A 16699-nucleotide genomic window follows, 5' to 3' on the forward strand; every position below is an offset into this window, starting at 1 on the left:
CATTCTGCATTTGTAGGGTGCAGTCTTTGGGTAGTCGGCTTACTCCTTTGGCTGCATTCTTCAAGTTTTTGGCACGGGCCAATTCACGCTGATTTCCGCGGGTCATGGTGGAGCGGTTGGTATTGCTTCTAGATAGAATGATACGGCTGAGGATGTGAGGATGGATGAAGGAGAGGCCTTAGTTCGCGTCAAAGTATCTACGTGGATTTACGGCCGTGGCTTCAAGCCAATCAGAGAATGCCGTGGCTAGGGTCCGTAAGCATTCCATCTAAAGCCGCTATTATACTCCGAGTTGTAACTCCTCATACTTTACACTACGTGAGGGTACTTGCGTCTGTGCTCCCTCGACGTTTACCGTGTCTGACTACTTGAATTTACCATGTTATGACCGTCCGATGTCGAGGGCAACTATGCAGGGACTTCCGCATTCGACAACAAACCCTGTTTGCGGCCCAGACATTCGGTACAAATCTCGGCGGCTAGGTTGATTTCGGACCATTGCCGAAGGTGCTCGAAGGTTGTCGGTACAGTTGCGATAGTCAGCTTGCGTGTTCCTTTTCCTTCCATGTTGTCGGGACGAAAAGAAGCAAAGACAGGCTTTCAAATAGAGACGGCTGCTGCCTTTTTGAATATTCCTGGGCGCATTGGCTATTGGAGAATCTATTTCGGCAGTTTTATGCACGAAACCTAACGACTTCGGTTCCTGTTCCGGCTATGGGACTGGATGCAACTCGAGCTAATAACACAGTGCCGAAAAGCGGTTCGGCACCGAACGCAACTCCAACGTTTCCGAGACATTGGATTCTGCAATGGATAGTCGTGGGACAAAAGACGTGGTTAACCCTAATGTTCTATAATTTCTTATCTGCGCAAATGTGCGTGTGTTGATGCCACAAGCATTCCTAGGTATCTTTGGTCGCACTCAAGGTCCAAATTGTCAAGCTCTGGGATTAAAAGTACTCGCGCTTAAGTACTAGTACTTGCTTCAAGCGCTCTGGTCGCTGGCGATTTTGGTAGAGTGTACCTACATGTAGTAGCGCTTCAGCACAGGGCCCTGCAGAACTGCTGAAACACCTACACGCGCATTCACAGCCAATCAACCCACCTCACAATCCCGGCCTTGGGATGGAACCAAAGACTCCCAACGCTTGGCCCGTTTCTCGGCCGCTTGCCGCCGCGACTTCATTGGATCTTGTCAAACGATGCATTATCTCATCATGGCCCGATGCTACTATTTGCAGACTCTCGGCGTGGCAACAGTCTCTGACAGGGCTTGCATAGGTGAGGTGGGATCGCGGCTCTGATCAGGAGCTCTGAAGCTTGATCGTTGCGGTTCTGGTGCAAGCGCGGCCATTGATGGCGGCCGGATTGCTTATGAAACAAGCTGCTCTCGGCGCGGCTAATGTTTTCTATTTTTCTATCTTGGCCCCTGGCCTGCTGGAGTGGTTCTGCAGAAACGATTGGCCTTGGAGGCTGGCGGGTGTTTGGCTGAAGCTGTGAATGAGACGACGGCCAGCTGTTTGCTGCCGAGCGCCCCCATGATCTTTTGGATGCGCGTCAGAGGAGCGCTGCTTTTCTCCAGCTGCTCTTTGTTTCAGCAGCAGGGGCTTTGTCTTTGCTTCGCTCGTGAGGGCGGCAAGCGGCCGTGTTGTGGTTGACATCGATTGGGTGCGTAGTCTTGATAAAGAAGTGCTGAGCCTCTCCTCAGATTGCCCACACCTTTTCTTTCAGCGTGCTTTTCGGATTTCCGCCCATCACTTTTCGTTTTTCCTATTGTCTTGCCTAACAATGGTGTTTGTGAAAAGATATTGAAGCTTCTTTCCAATCGTTTTCTAGTAGCTTCACATTCTCTTCTTCTTTTCCTTCCACTTTCCTTTCTTCATACTCTTCATCTTCATCGCCACCGGGCTGGTTCCCTCATTTTCTCGATCTCTCTCTGTGCATCTACTAGGCTTTGTCTTGTCGCCAATATTTACACGACTTGAACGCAGCACCCTGCTTGAACTGCTACGTTTCGCATTCATTCACTGACGGGCAGCGTCTACTGTTCAAGCCTCTTCATCGTGAGTATTTCTCGTCGAACGTCCAACTCCCCCGACTGACCATTTTCTGTAGCATTCATTACAACACACTACTTTTTCACAAACGATTACCATGGCTGGCTTCATGAAATCACCGGGCCTCCGAGGCGCTGGGCTGGTCGTTCTCCAGGCTCTTCGAGCGGCCACCGTTATTACCCTCCTGACTGCCGGCGCCGCCTGCTGGATCCTGATCATCAACGTCGAAAAGAACAAGCCGTACTTCATCTTTGAGTGCTTTACACTCTTTTTCGTATCCGTTTTCTGCTCTTTGCTCGCTGTTTCGGAACTTGCATTTGCCGAGTTCATCAAGGTGTACCTGCGTCGTATGTGGCCTGTCCTGTCCGACCACCATGGACTTAGTTGGCTGGGCTTCGGAATGATCATCATCGGCTGCAACATCTTGGGAATGCTTAATCACGACTTGAAGATGTCCTCTGCCCTGTCATCGCTGGTACTGGCTGCGGGCATCCTGGCTTTAATCTTTGGCTTTCTCAACGTCGTCTGCTCCTTTATCTGGTGCGATCGAAAGGAGGGCATCACGTCTCGCGACATTCGCTCAAATGGCTCGCTGGCTCAGTCGCAACGTCAGTATTCCGAATACGATAACTCTATCCGGTCATCTCCTGTCAGAAACGAAAAGTACAGGAGCAAGATCGCCTCCATGTTCTGGAAGAAGGAAAAGGAGGAATACCCAAATGCACAACCCGAGATCAGCCCTCCCTACACCATCCACCACACCCGCGACATCGAAGCACAGAGCGACAGTCCTATCGTTCCAGGACTCAAGCGCCCTGACACGGCTTTGCACCCAATGAACAGTCGCAGCATCCGCAGCAGTCGGTATTCTGAGGCCAACATGTCACGGTTTTGATCGCTGTCAAACAAAGGCAGAGCCTGGGACCTCTTCCTCTCAAAGGGGAGAACAGAACAAAGGAAAATCAAAAAAAAAAAAAAAAATATGGCACTTATGATGGCCAAAGAAAGTCTGAGAGTTGGACGGATGGATCAAGGGCGTTGAGGGCTGGGAACAAGCGCGGACTGGTAATACTGAGATACCCCAAAGAGGGCTGGACATGATCTTTCTGATTTGTTTGCATGTGCAGTTTTTTTTAAGAGTGAAGTTTTAGCAATGATTCAATGCGAAGAAGGAATACATCATAAAAGAGAAAACATCTTGAAAGAAACGTGACTTGTGTGTACACCTGAATGTTCATCTGCATTTGGTGATATCAAAGGACGTACCAAGCCAAGTCGCGTGGGCACGTGATCAACGTGATTGGCATAGATGCTGGTAATGCGTAAAGGAACGGGTACCCGAGATATGGGAATTATTGTACCTGGAAATAGATGAGCGGAATTAAACCGTTGCAATCTGTCTGCATCGCGAAACAATGTGCCCACGCGTCTATTGTTTCAATGATTTAGATCTCGGTCCTTGAGAAACATTTGTCTCTGCAAAGGTACATGTATGTCCTGACTTCACCTCCAATGGCCCGTGCGGCATCTGATAATTGATAAATCACGTGACCCAAGATTAGCATCAACCTCTGAGCAATCGCTCCATCTGCCCATCCGACTCTGTTTGTTTTCCCTCCTCAATGATAGCTCTGGCGACCTGACGCTGCTCATTTGACGGCGTGAGCCTTCTTTCTGCAGAAGGGAACCAGACTGCACCCTCGACCCTCCGCATTTCGCATTCCCAGACGGACGGCTTGTCCTCTCTCGCCTCTCCACGCCTCTGCGTTTGGTGACAACCTCGTCAGCTCGGGAGGCATCTTCTCGCCACAGCGTCGCATCATTCGATTCAATCATTGGAGGTAGCTATTGTCGCGATATCTCAGCAGCGCACCGCAGACTCCAGGGGGGTCGTTCTAGCGTAGGCTTGCCTGCGGATATAGTGTTTGAAGTCGCGGCGAGTGAACTCGGTGGTATCAAGAAACAGAGCTGAAGAGGGTTTTCTCAAGGTTCTATACGATAGTTTGTGGCTGGGTTTAGAGGTTGAGGACGGCGAAGGCCAGGATCAGTATCTCTTGGAGTAAACTTCGCCCCCTCCCGAACGTGCGATTATTGTGTCCGCTTTCATTTCGTTGCCCGGTATACGAAACTTAGCTTCATATCTCTTGCAAGGCGGCAGCGTTTTTTCTTTGTTTTGTCTCCTGGGGTTTCTGCGCAAGCCCCGTTCCACCATTTTCCTTTCTCCCTGATCACACCTGGTTGTCACGAGGCCTTCTGTTTGTTTTCTTAAGAATATTATTTGCATTATCAGCAAGATCGTTCACAATGTCATCTGACGGGGCCGAAGTGGCGGAGGACTATCGCCTTGCCCTGGAGGATCTCTCGTCTAATATGCGCTTTGAAATTAGCAATTTGACAGTAATTGCTAGAGAAAATACTGAACATGCATTGGCCATTGCAGATGTTCTGCAGCAGCACATACTAAAGGTAGGTGGATATTCTATTTGGTGTGTTTGGTTGATGGGGGTTTCTTATGCGATGCGATGCTCTCTTTCCGCTTCTCTCCCCCCCTTCTCCTTCTTGTCGAATAATCAGATGCTTATACATAATTAGGCGCCACCGAACAAGAAACTGCCAGCCCTCTATGTCATGGATTCGATTGTCAAGAACGTTGGCACTCCATATACGCTCTACTTCGGTCGATCGCTCTTCAAGATATTCATGGAATCATACGCGGTGGTTGATCACGGCATACGCAGAAAGATGGAGGAGATGCTTAAAACGTGGAAGGATCCTGTTCCTGGATCAATGGACACGCGGCCCGTCTTTTCACACGAGCTGGTACGGCCGATCGAGAATGCCTTGATGAAGGCCAGAGCAGCGAGCATGCCGCAGCAGGGTCAGGGTGGCATACCTGGACGACCTCGCCCGGGAATGTTCCCTCATCGAAATACACCGACGCCGCCGGGAATGCGTGGGTTTCCCGGCCCAGCTGGGAATTTTTCGCCTCAGCCTCACCCGTTCTCCAACGGAGGACACCCTGGTGAGCCAATACCCGGCAACGCACCGCACCCCGGGCAGCAGGTCAGTCTTTCTCACCATGAAATGCGTTTTCTTCGTCTAACAAGTCTGTATAGCCCGCTCCTTATCCCCCATCCACCACGGCCTCTTACAACTCAACCCCTGTCCCCTTCCACCCGGCGTTTCGCTCGGGTTTACCTCTGCCGTCTGGAATAAGCGTAGAGACCTTGAACAGTGACATTCAAAACCTGATTGTTGCTATGAGGGCCGAGTTCTCGCAGAACCCACATGATGGCGGTGTCCAGAGCAGATTAAAAGCTCTGTTGGACTTGCAGGGCGTTGTACAACACTCGAATCTGCCACCAGACCAGCTTGAGCTCATTAAAAACAAAGTAACAGAACTTGCTGCCGTGACAATGAGGGCTCCTCTAGCCCGTAACTCTGCGACTTCTACACCCCCTATTCCAGCACCAGCGACGGCGCCGCCTCTGGCGCTTCCTGTGCACCCTCCTTCAACATCTGTAACTCCGTCAGCTGTGCCAGCAGCCCAGTCTGCTGCGTCAGTGACCCTTGATTCATTGCTGGGGAAAGGGGCGATGGCGGCCTTGTTGAGCATGCAGTCGGCCAAACCTCAGAACACGACACCCCAGCCTCCGTTTGGTGGTGCTCCCATACGGTCACCACAGACGAACCATAACGAGCCACCCAAGGCATCCGCGGCCCCTGGCCCAAATGCCTCGTCCTTGCTAGATCAGCTTCGGGCAGCGGGAATGCTTCCACCTGCTACGCCTACAAATGCACCGGCTCCAATCTCGATGCCAGTTCCTCCACCGCCGCCCTCCATGTTCCCCCCAGGCCTTTCAGCGAGCATTGCCAGTTTGCTAGCTGCTCATAGGCCAGATTCTGGCCGATCCAGCGCAGATGGACTGGGTGCTTCTTCTGGAATGGACTCGGCGGCTTTAAAGCGACAGTAAGTTGACCTCCATCGACTTGATCTGATGAACAATTTACTCACAAAATGATGTAGATTCCGCCCCGACGCTGTTGCCGCGTTGTATGATGACCTGGGACCTCCTTGTACGCAGTGTGGACGGCGATTCAAGACGGATGAAGAGGGGAGAAGGAAGAAGACGGCTCACATGGACTGGCACTTTAAAGTGCACCAACGAAGCACGGAGGCGGAGAAGCGAGGCACACATCGGAGTTGGTATGTGGACCAGCAGGTAAGTTTCTCTTCCCGACAGTAATTTCCGCAGAGGGGGGCAAACTCTGACTTTGATATGTAGGATTGGGTCAAGGCTCGCGAAGCGGTTGATGCGATACACGATGTATCTTCCAAAGAGGAGTCTGCTCAAGCGTCAAAAGACTCAGAGGGCCCCAAGTACATTCTCGTGCCAGATTCGAGCAGCGGCATCAACAACGTGTGCCCGATCTGCCAGGAGAGATTTGAGAACAAGTGGTTCGATACGGTGCAAGAATGGGTATGGCTCGACACGGTCTTGGTTGGCAACCGGGCATATCACGCCTCATGCCGTGCCGAGGCAACAAGAGATCGAGAGTCCACACCAGGCCTATCACGACGCACGCCAGAGCCGGTGTTGGGAAAGCGAAAAGCAGAGACGGGTCTTACGTCACCAAAGATTAGAGTACATAAGGCGTTTGTATAACGACATGGGCATATTGTTTATTTGGCGGAAATGAGGCCTTGCTTGTTTGGTGCGAGCAACCAACCACATGGCGCCAGGAGATGGCATGCCGAGAGATGTCTACCTACCTTTGATCGAAGCACATGGAAAACTAACATGGAATGGCGTTTGGATGCATTGCGGATCATCAATCTATTTCTGCGGTCATTTGCGGAATACTATACCATTGATCAAAAGATACAAAGAGCAGCGAAGAGACATTGGGAGGGCATGTTTTGGCCTTTCTTTTTTTTGCCATTTCCTTTTTTTGGACGATATGGCGGATGTTGGGCGGATCAACTGCTGTGGCCAGCCAAGCGCGGGATATAGGATGATGGAGGCATTGGTCAAGGACAACAGGCGTCTAGCTCGGTATATTCATCAAAACAGAAGAACTATGTTTGATATGAATTCTTTTGTGTAGCTGTACTCACATCGATGATGTAGATACGTGTGAATGATGGATGTTGGTCGTGTGCTTATTAGTGGAGGTACTTTGAGTGATGATTTGTTCGTATTTGCTCAAGTCTAGCTTCTCTGAATTACATCCAATGACGGTAAATAAAGGCTTGCAGTCATTATCGTACCTATCATGTCCATTAGACAGACACCGGACGCATCTCGTGAGGCTGAACCTGAAGGATCACCTGCAAGCTTATGTACTGTAAGCTCATCGCTATGGATCATAGGCTGGACCTGGAGCCCGCGTTTTTAGCGCCCAGCCGCACCTGGCAACAGCCCATCATGCACTAACCCGCAGCCCCCACAGCGCTTGAGCGCCGACGCTCCAGTGGGTGCGAGCAAACAGTTTTAGCGCACCCGACGCTCTGCGCCAGCCACTAAAAGGCCAGGCCAGGCTGCTTACCTACGCAGGCAGCTCCCATCAAACCGGCTGTCGATCCGTCAATCACCACATCCCATTGGACTCAACCAAACCAATGCAGCTGTAACCACTCCCAAGCCTCTCCCCTGCGAAAGTCCATTCCCGACCCCGGCAGCGACACGCGACAACGACGCGAAGGCACCTTTTTCTTGATTTTTTATTTATTTATTTTTATCTTTTGATTGCTGCAGGTCGGGGCTGGCCGGCTTCTGACCCGCGCTTCTCGATTGGCTCGTTGGCCTTGTTCCGACTTCCCTTCGCACTACAGCATGGAGGTGAGATTGGCATTTCCTGCTTCTGCTTCGTCCATTCGCTCTGCCTTTTTCATGGCCTCGCCGCCGCCGTTGCGAGAGGATTTTGCTGGTGCATGCGTGTGTCTCGACAAGCGCCTTGTCATACGCAAGAGGGCAGGGCTTTTGCTCCAGTGAGCTCTCGCCGTGGCCTTGTGTGTCACCCACTATGTCTCTTGTCGATGGCGAACCACAAGCTGCCCTTTGCCCTTTGCCTCTACCGTTTCCTTTTTCTTTTCTTTTTTTCTGCCCTTCCCTAGCCTGGTTTCGAGCAAACATCTGATACCTGAGACCCCCCCCTCTCCCCCTGGCTCGTGACCGGATCTTTCTCCCTCTTTTGATGTGGGATGACAGAGACATTTGCAGCTCGAGTGGGCACCGGTGAACATGGTTCTGGCTCGACTCGCTTGGGCTGCCGGCAAGTTGGGCCGCGGCAGCAGGAGGCCAGCATGCAAGAGCCGAGCAGCCCGTGTGACGGCTCGTGTCACCTTGATGCCTGATTGCGCTGCAACCGTGCTCGGACGTTGAGGCTTTGGCCCTTGTTCTTGTTTCCCTGTGACGGGGGCTCGAGGCTTGTGCTGTGCTGTGCTGTGCTGTGCGTGTGCTGAGGCAAGCAAGCCACGGCTGCCCAGAGACAAGACCGGTGAGGTAGCTGCTGCTGCTGTGTGTATGTGTGTGTCAGAGAGACGATGAGAGAGAGTGAGAGACAGCTTACTACTAGTTGACTGCCGGTAACCATCCGTCAGCTTGGGGTATTACTACGGAAGATTTTCCTGCGTACGTTGGTATCAACTGCACAAACCAAGCTCTTCACAAGCGTGGAGCAAGAGTGCACCTCTTCAAGTTGCAGACAACGTGTTCTCACCGAGGGCGAATCATTTACCATGTCCCTAAGCCCCCCCATCTACGGCTCGCCTGCAGACAAGCAGCTTGCTGAGCTCGATGCACTCAGTCGCTCCCCCGCTCGTTCAGGTGTTATGAGTCCGGCTAGGCTAAAACTTCAGCTTCTTTACGAGCAGAACAACCGAGGACCGGTGTTAAAAGGTGCGCTGAAACCGGCGGACGCAGCCGGCGGCGCGCCGGAGAAGGGGAAGCCGCGTTTGTTGCTGATGGGCCAGAGACGGTAGGTCAGCCTGTCACAGGAGATGGTGAAGAAAAGCCTTATTAACGGATGAATGTATTGATAGGAGCGGCAAGTCATCCATCTCTAGTGTAGTTTTCCACAAACTCGCTCCCAATGAGACCCTGTTTCTCGAGTCAACTGCACGAATACAAAAGGATACGATGGCGTGAGTTCTCCTCTCCAGTTACGAGTTGTCGATTCTCCTGGCTGACATTTTGATGACAAAAGATCCTTTATGGACTTTCAAGTATGGGATTTTCCTGGCCAGATTGACGTCTTTGATAACCCCAGCTTCGACATGGAGGCCATCTTTGGCGAAATCGGAGCCTTGATCTGGGTCATTGATGCTCAGGACGACTATCTCGAGGCTGTCGCTCGCCTCAACATCACCATCCTCTCTCTGCAACGCACATATCCCAACATCAACATTGAGGTTTTTATTCACAAAGTAGATGGGCTATCAGACGACTACAAGCTAGACATACAGCGAGATATTACCATTCGCATTCAAGACGAGCTGTCCGACCATGGCTTCGAAAATGCCCCCGTTACCTTCCATCTCACCTCTATTTACAACCACTCCATCTTCGAGGCATTTAGCAAGGTCATTCAGAAGCTCATCCCCCGTCTCGGAACGCTCGAGTCCATGCTCACAAACTTGTGCCGAACGTGCCGCTTCGAGAAAGCCTACCTCTTCGATGTGCTCTCCAAGATTTACATTGCCACTGACACCGCGACGGCCGACATGGCCAGCTACGAGATCTGCAGCGACTACATCGATGTTATTATTGATATTACTGAGATTTACGGGACGTGGCAGCGCAGCGACGAAGGTCGTAAACGCCTCGAGGGCGAGCCCTTCAATGCCAAGCTGGAGGACCAAGTCGGTTGCTCGACGGCAGAGAGCTGCCTTGTTTTACACGACAGCCACAAGCCCATCATGCTACGCGAAGTCGACCGATATCTGGCGCTGGTGGCGATTATGACGGATGATTCGTACGACAGGATGCCGCTGGTCAACATGAATGTCGAGGCGGTGGTGGAAGGGCTGACGGAGTTTTTTGACATTACGAAGCCCAAGAAGTGAGGTTTGTTGTTGGGCTGTATGGGAACCAGGACAATGGCTGTCGTTTGGCGTTTTATTGGTTAATTTGAGGCAGGGCAATGTTTATAGCCTCATAGTAAATAGTTCTTTGCAGAGTATTGTTGTCATTGAATTATTTGCCATTTTCTTTCTCGCAGTACAGCACAATCTATTCGTTTCTCATAAGGGGCAAATCTCTAAATGCTGTATTAAAGCTCATAACAGACGCCTGCAGCAAACTGGAGAACAAGTCAACTGTCGGACGGAAATTTATATGTCCGCCACGTTGTGCGGTTGGTCCCCAAAAGACACACCCTGGCAGGCAGATCCCCTCTAATTTGACTTTTATCATAAACTTCCATTCTAATGGGTCTGAGGCTGTGATGGCTGGCGGGCAGACTGTACTTGGGGAAGTGCTCGGCGGATGTTATAGAAGACACCTGAGCTGGGTTTGCGGATCTGTAAGGGCTGTAGGAGAGTATGGACTCGTCTTGGATGGGAACAGAAAGGATGGCGGGAGTATTATCTGAAGTTGAGTTAGTAACCAAGGGGAATCTAAAAAAAAGATGGGAATAAAGAGAATGAAGAGAAAGAAGAGGGCAACGTACCGGGATCGGTGCAAAAAAGAACAAGTGTCTTGTCGTCGAGGAACTTTAAATCCACCAGCGATCGGGGAGCGACGTCGATGACGCAGGTTGCAGCGGGTAAATTATCGCTGATGCCGTTTGTAATCGTCATGTTGACCCGGAAAACGTGCACCTTGTTTGGATCTTGCTGCGATGCCAGTGCTGTGAAGACGGTCCCCGACCGCTTGTCGGAGCTGCACATCTTCATGTCCATCTTGGTGATGGGATTCCCGATGGACATCTTCACCGGGTTGCCGAAGCGAACGCTGCGCCGCTTGGCTTCGGCGATGCTGCTAAAGATCTTGTTGGACCACGTTGTTGCATACGTTACGAGGAAGTCGACGTGTGGGAAGGCTTTCATGCCGGGTTGGCCGGCTTCGTGCTTCTGCAGCTGCTTGTCCAAGACGTCGAGGAGCTTTGGGCCATTCTCGATGAAGTTGTAATCAGAGGTGTAGTCTTGCTCGGTGAACTCGTTGAGGAAGATGTCGAGAGGGCTGTTTGTTAGGTAGCGCTCAATGTAGGCCAGGACTTTGGAATGGTCCATCATGGCTTCTTTGTCGGTTAGCTCGTCGTTTGCGGTGCTGGGCCCTCCTAGTTGGTCGATTTGGAAGCGGAGCCACGCTGAAAAGGCAGAGAAATGCTGGAGCTCGTCCATTGCGTGGATGAGGACTTTGTGTCCGACCAAGGTGAGACAGCTGATGATGTCGAGGACGCGGTTGAGATGGGGGATGGATAATCCGATGTCTTCACGGTCGTTGTAGAAGCGGGCCAGGCCACGGAGGCGACTGAGGATGATGGAGCAGCGCTCGAGAGCTGGGAGGAGGTGCTGATGGACGAGGCTGCGGAGGCCTTCGAGGCCAGATACGACGGCTTTGTCCCAGCGCTTATGACCCTATATATGGCTTCTGTTAGAATGCGAATATTCGGGAAGGAGGAGGTGGTCTGCATACTCGTTCTGCTAGGCTGTCGACGAGCCACTCCTTTACGGCTGGGTAGGCATGGCCGGTTATGGCAGTGTGAAATAGAGCCGAGACGATATCCTTGGGGCCGCTGCTCATCTTCTCCAAGTCTCCCTGGACGCTGAGGAGGAAGCGAGACGGGAGCTCTCTTGCGTTTTTCCATTCAACCTGCATGTGGAGGGATATCTGCTTTAGGTATCGTAGCAGTGCTTGCAACGTGGTGAGTTTGGAGGATAGGAGGGATAAGTTGATGGGGGAGAAGGAGAGGAATGGCAAGTCCATGGGGACGAGGTGGAGTTCCCGGGGCTCATTCTGCTTTTCTGCGTAGATGAGAGAATGCGTCGACATCTGTGAATGAGATGCGTGGTGTATCATGTGAGTCGTACCAGATGATTCCGAGGTCGACAGATCGAGTGCTGGTTGTGGGAATGTGCCGATGATGAAGGAGTCGTAGATGCTCAACTGCAGCTTGCCGTCGCTGGTGCCTACGATCATGACATTGACTTGGTCATAAGTGTCCCGCTTGGGGGTTCGAAAGAGAAAGTCGATGCCACTGCGGAGTGTGAAGACAGTGTTATCCTCGCTATATGGTTTCAAAGTTAGAGTCGCTCCTCGTATGTATACATGTTTGGAACAAGACGAGTGAAGGAGAGTTCACCTTGCACTAGCACTGCTCATCGGCAAGGGGCTGATCCTGGGAAGCGCCGTCTCAACCTCTAGAAAGGTGAGCTCCTGTGGAAGATCGAGCGGGGTTTTGCCTCCTGGCCCAGTCCATCCCTTGGTGACTTGGTCCCTGACTTCACTAGAGACTGCACTGTCCGTCTTGCTGACGATGATGGCGGTTGACCAGCCAATATGCGTTATTGCGGTCTCAGCCTTGTCGCACACGGGAATCTGGTGAGCAGCCTTGTTGTTTTCCAGGCCCATCAGCCGCACAACGCCATCACTCCAGCCCAAGCAGAGAAACTGGCCTGTTGTTTCCAGCACGAGTTAGATGGAGCGTTCTCACACTAGACATCCGATATAGCAATAGCCAAGGGAGAGCCGGTGTTTACTTGCCATCTGGTCTCCAAGTCACAGCACGCACTTCAGGCACCGCCTCGCCTGGAGCTGCAACTTGATGGATCTTGGACACGATCTGATCCGGCGGCCGATACACAAGCAGGTTTCTATCGTCTTGATCCCACGTTGCCGCCAGGTCGAGGGTTGGACAGCCGACAGGGAATCGCCGTCCCGCAGGCGTTTTTGTCTGGAGCTCAGTTTCGCCTAGAAGCTCCAGCTCCAGCTCAGGCCGCGCCATTTCCAAGACTCAAAATCATTCCCAGAAAGAAGAACCATTCATGTGCAATGCAGGATGAGAATTCGACATTTGCGGAATTCAGGGCATAGCTCAGCATATGAAAGAGAAAGACTGGCGACTGTCTGAAATCGCAGGCGAAGACGCGGGCCCAGCGCGCTGTATTTTTTGCAAGACATTGCGAGCCATTGAAGAGCAGCATTTTCTAGTGAGCAGGTCAGGATATAATGAAGCACAAAGGTATTCCAAGCACATACGACCATAGGTAGTGGAGAACTCGGGGTCCCGTCTGCTCCCCCATAGATAAGCCACTAACCGGCAGATTAGTAGTTGGGTGGGTGACCACCAGCGAACACCGGCTGTTGTATGTTTTTTGGTTTTGTAACCCCTTTTACATAAGGCCTTATAAGATGATCAGAGCCACGGACAAGCACATACGACCATATCCATTGGAAAATACGGGGTCCCGTCTGCTCCCCCATCGTCAAGCCAATGAGAGGCAGATTAGTAGTTGAGTGGGTGACCATCAGCGAACACCGGCTGTTGTATGTTTTTTTTTGCATCGTTTTGCTGCATCTGTCCACCTTTTGCTCCGGCCGTTGTGGGTTGACAGACTTCTGTCATTATGTTAATACAGCTCTATTCATCGCTGATACAAGAAATCATCAAGCTTTTGCTCATATGACTATCTCCTCTCCAGATGATTATGTATACGCTTGGTTTTTGGAACGATAACGAAATCATGGAAAAGGGGTTGTAAGCTCTGTCATGGCTTCAATGGTTTCTTGGACATTATATAATGACATTATATAATTACGGCCTATTGATAAGAACAATTTGCTACGCGATAGCTATATATATGCTTAGACGCTGTTGATAACGGACTACTCCTCTTCTTGGTTATTCTCATTTTGGCCGACGTTCTTCTCAAATTTCTGTAACTCATTCTTCATCACTTTGGTCATGTTTGTCGGTTTAATAGTTTCCAATGCCTCAATGAAGTGTTTCCTTGTTAGGATGCGCTTCTCGGTGTCCTCCTTTTGCTCCCTTACGCAGAGTGTTGCTGCTGTGACGCATAGATTCTTCAAGTCAGAGCCTGAGTAGAGTTGTGTCTGTTGCGAGAGAAAGTGGTATGTCATGCCTCTTTCCAGGGTCTCATCCGCAAGCAGCCTTTTAATAATTTCCAATCGCTCATTTGGGTTCGGAAGATCCATATGGATTTGCATAGGTGCCCTACGCAAGACGGCTGGATCAAGATCGAACGGCCGGTTGGTAGCCAGCAGCAGGAACGGAGCTTGTTTGCTACTTATAAGCCCATCCCATTCCATCAGAAATTGATTGAACATGGCGCGTATGTGTCTTTTCTCGCCGGCCTTTCGTGTTCCGAGCATGGCGTCGGCCTCGTCTAAGAAGATGATGCATGGAGACAGCTTTCGACCCATGGAGAAGACCGCTTTGATCACCTTTTCGTCCTCGCCATGACACTTCTGCCAGAGTTCAGCAGTGGAGACTGAGAGCATATTAAACTCGGATTGCCTAGCCAGCGCCCGTACAAGTAATGTCTTGCCAGTCCCCGGTGGACCCCAAAGAATGGCCCCAGTGATTCTATTTCCTTTGAGGACACCGTGAGAAAAGGCGCGACGCCGTTGGAGTGACAGGCGGGTGGCATCTTCCAGCTTCATAATGACTTCCAAATCGACAACCACATCTTTATAATCCGGGGCTATTTCATCTGAAGTAACATGTTAGGTACAACTTGACTTCCAAAGTTAAGACTGCATATGTGGTTGTACCTGTATTCACTATGCAGTCAAGTAGCATTTTTTCGAATCTTGTCGTCGCCTTGGAGCGCCATTCCCTCATTTTTTTGTGATGTTCCCGTTTTGTGCGGTTGGGTTGAGACCTCTGAGAATCTAGGTCGCTGTCATACACGTCATCGTCGGCGTTATGGGGATCTTTGGCATCGTCCGCATCTGAATCGTCGTTATATTCTCCCGGCTTATGTTTAGCAGCCCAAGACGGAGCCACGGATCCTTTCTCCAGAATGCTCTGCTCGGCTTCCGAGTATCTGTCAACCTCAATTGGAAGTTTGAGGGTCGGGCCTTTGCCATTGACACTCCTGTGCTTCTGGATGTCTTCATAGGTACTTGATACGCCCTGATCTGAGATAATGCTTGGCTCATAAGGATGACCTCGCGCCTCGTGGTAGCCGGCTGTGTTATTCGCTATTTGGTCTCCTGTCGTGTCGAGGAATCTTATCATTGGTGGGCTCAATTGGTCCACATTCGGAGGACGCCAACCTGTGCTCAATGCAGTTTCATCTCTAGTACCAAGACTGGTTGCTGGAAGTTCAGTGTCTCCGGAAACGCCATTCTGGCCGTTGTTTTGTTCATCATTGTCGTGAGTAATGATTGGAAGGTGTTGAACGTTATTCTGCCCAGTATATGTGTACATGTCCGAAAATCGCTGTTGCATATACCATGCCAAACCGCCTTCATTGACCTCGCCATCTAGGGCCATGGCGGTGCCCTCGCTAGGAAGATCAAATAAAGAGGCGCTCAGAAGGTGATAAGCAAAGATGCTATCCACAAAATGTAGGTAGGTAGGAGTGTATGAATTCCGCCGCTGGCAACGTTGTAGATCATCAGGGATAGAAATTAATAAATATTATGCTGCCACGCTTTCATGTTGCTTCGTGAGGCTGTACTCATTTGGCCCCCAATTGCACACCACCGTGACTCTAGCTTATGCACGCTGGTTGGCATTAGGTATCAACGCCTTTTACTTTCAAGTGGGGTTTGCATCATTACTGACGCCTGGGAGCCTTTTGATTCGATTTCACCACACGTGCCAGCGGGTTGGCTGTGTTGATCCACTGGGTCACCGAAGCAATTCGTACTTGCAGCATCATATCCAGCCTTGCCAGCCTACCACCACCGTGCATCACATGTCATGTTACAATTATGCAGCTTTCAGCTGGCTATTGAACACGCTAAGAATCCATTGGCTGTATTCTAATCTCAGCCGTGTTGTCCCCGCTGAATGATGCGGCTGCCTCGCAAGGGTACTTGCGCCAACGGGGGGTTTATGCTCCGTATGATGATTCAAAATACTGGTAGTGGAAGACCACGGCCCCTCAAGATGTAATTAGACCTATAAACACAGACCGTTGTCAGAGTATCCCCGAGTGCAAGGACTCCAGCCTGCAATTTCTCGACGGCAAGCGATCTCGATGAATGATTTCTTCATCTTTCAGTCTACACTTATAGAGTAAAAAGACCCCTTTGCTCTTCTTCAATTTTCTGCAATGGTATCTAGGAATCGAGATCGAGATTCTATCAGTGCAAATACTGGGACGCCCACAGACCTATCCAGCGAGACTGTGCTGAGCAATGACAATGGACCACCCGGGGCTACATCCAACCTGGCGGAGAATATTGATACACAACTGTTTGGACAAAACTTCAAGGGCCCATCAATTAGATCCAACGGTTTAAAACTCTTGCGGCGTGGGCGACAGTATCTCTCCCCTGGAAAGCTGAAAGCTCAACCACCTCCTCATCCTAGTCTAAGAAGGCCAACATTCGATCCACAGGAAGGAGAGCCGGCTAAGCGCGGGACGTTGCAGAAATGTCCCTCTATCGAATCTCTCATGGATATTATTGAACCGAAGAGCGAATCAAACATCAGATATC

At 50.9% G+C, this 16699-nt stretch overlaps 5 protein-coding genes across 5 annotated transcripts; 3 read left to right on the forward strand and 2 right to left on the reverse strand.

The window, feature by feature from the left end:
- Positions 1-2154: 2154 nt before the first annotated feature.
- Triagg1_7546 (uncharacterized protein) lies at positions 2155-2952 on the forward strand (the record flags this gene model as incomplete). Its single annotated transcript, XM_062902293.1, has 1 exon — positions 2155-2952. The coding sequence occupies one exon, from the start codon at positions 2155-2157 to the stop codon at positions 2950-2952; it is 798 nt and encodes a 265-aa protein (XP_062753603.1).
- Positions 2953-4361: 1409 nt separating this feature from the next.
- Positions 4362-6724, forward strand: Triagg1_7547 (uncharacterized protein; the record flags this gene model as incomplete). The annotated part of the gene is made up of 5 exons (XM_062902294.1): positions 4362-4523; positions 4650-5120; positions 5174-6027; positions 6085-6280; positions 6344-6724. The coding sequence occupies 5 exons, from the start codon at positions 4362-4364 to the stop codon at positions 6722-6724; spliced, it is 2064 nt and encodes a 687-aa protein (XP_062753604.1).
- Positions 6725-8799: 2075 nt separating this feature from the next.
- Positions 8800-10125, forward strand: Triagg1_7548 (uncharacterized protein; the record flags this gene model as incomplete). Its single annotated transcript, XM_062902296.1, has 3 exons — positions 8800-9038; positions 9103-9204; positions 9267-10125. The coding sequence occupies 3 exons, from the start codon at positions 8800-8802 to the stop codon at positions 10123-10125; spliced, it is 1200 nt and encodes a 399-aa protein (XP_062753605.1).
- A 206-nt stretch (positions 10126-10331) lies between these two features.
- On the reverse strand, positions 10332-13007 carry Triagg1_7549 (uncharacterized protein; the record flags this gene model as incomplete). Its single annotated transcript, XM_062902297.1, has 6 exons — positions 10332-10361; positions 10437-10648; positions 10731-11640; positions 11699-12290; positions 12366-12673; positions 12795-13007. The coding sequence occupies 6 exons, from the start codon at positions 13005-13007 to the stop codon at positions 10332-10334; spliced, it is 2265 nt and encodes a 754-aa protein (XP_062753606.1).
- Positions 13008-13888: 881 nt separating this feature from the next.
- On the reverse strand, positions 13889-15524 carry Triagg1_7550 (uncharacterized protein; the record flags this gene model as incomplete). Its single annotated transcript, XM_062902298.1, has 2 exons — positions 13889-14736; positions 14798-15524. The coding sequence occupies 2 exons, from the start codon at positions 15522-15524 to the stop codon at positions 13889-13891; spliced, it is 1575 nt and encodes a 524-aa protein (XP_062753607.1).
- Positions 15525-16699: the final 1175 nt, after the last annotated feature.

This window comes from Trichoderma aggressivum, assembly GCF_033847375.1.
Source record: "Trichoderma aggressivum f. europaeum strain CBS 100526 chromosome Unknown scaffold_033, whole genome shotgun sequence".
Taxonomy (NCBI): domain Eukaryota; kingdom Fungi; phylum Ascomycota; class Sordariomycetes; order Hypocreales; family Hypocreaceae; genus Trichoderma; species Trichoderma aggressivum.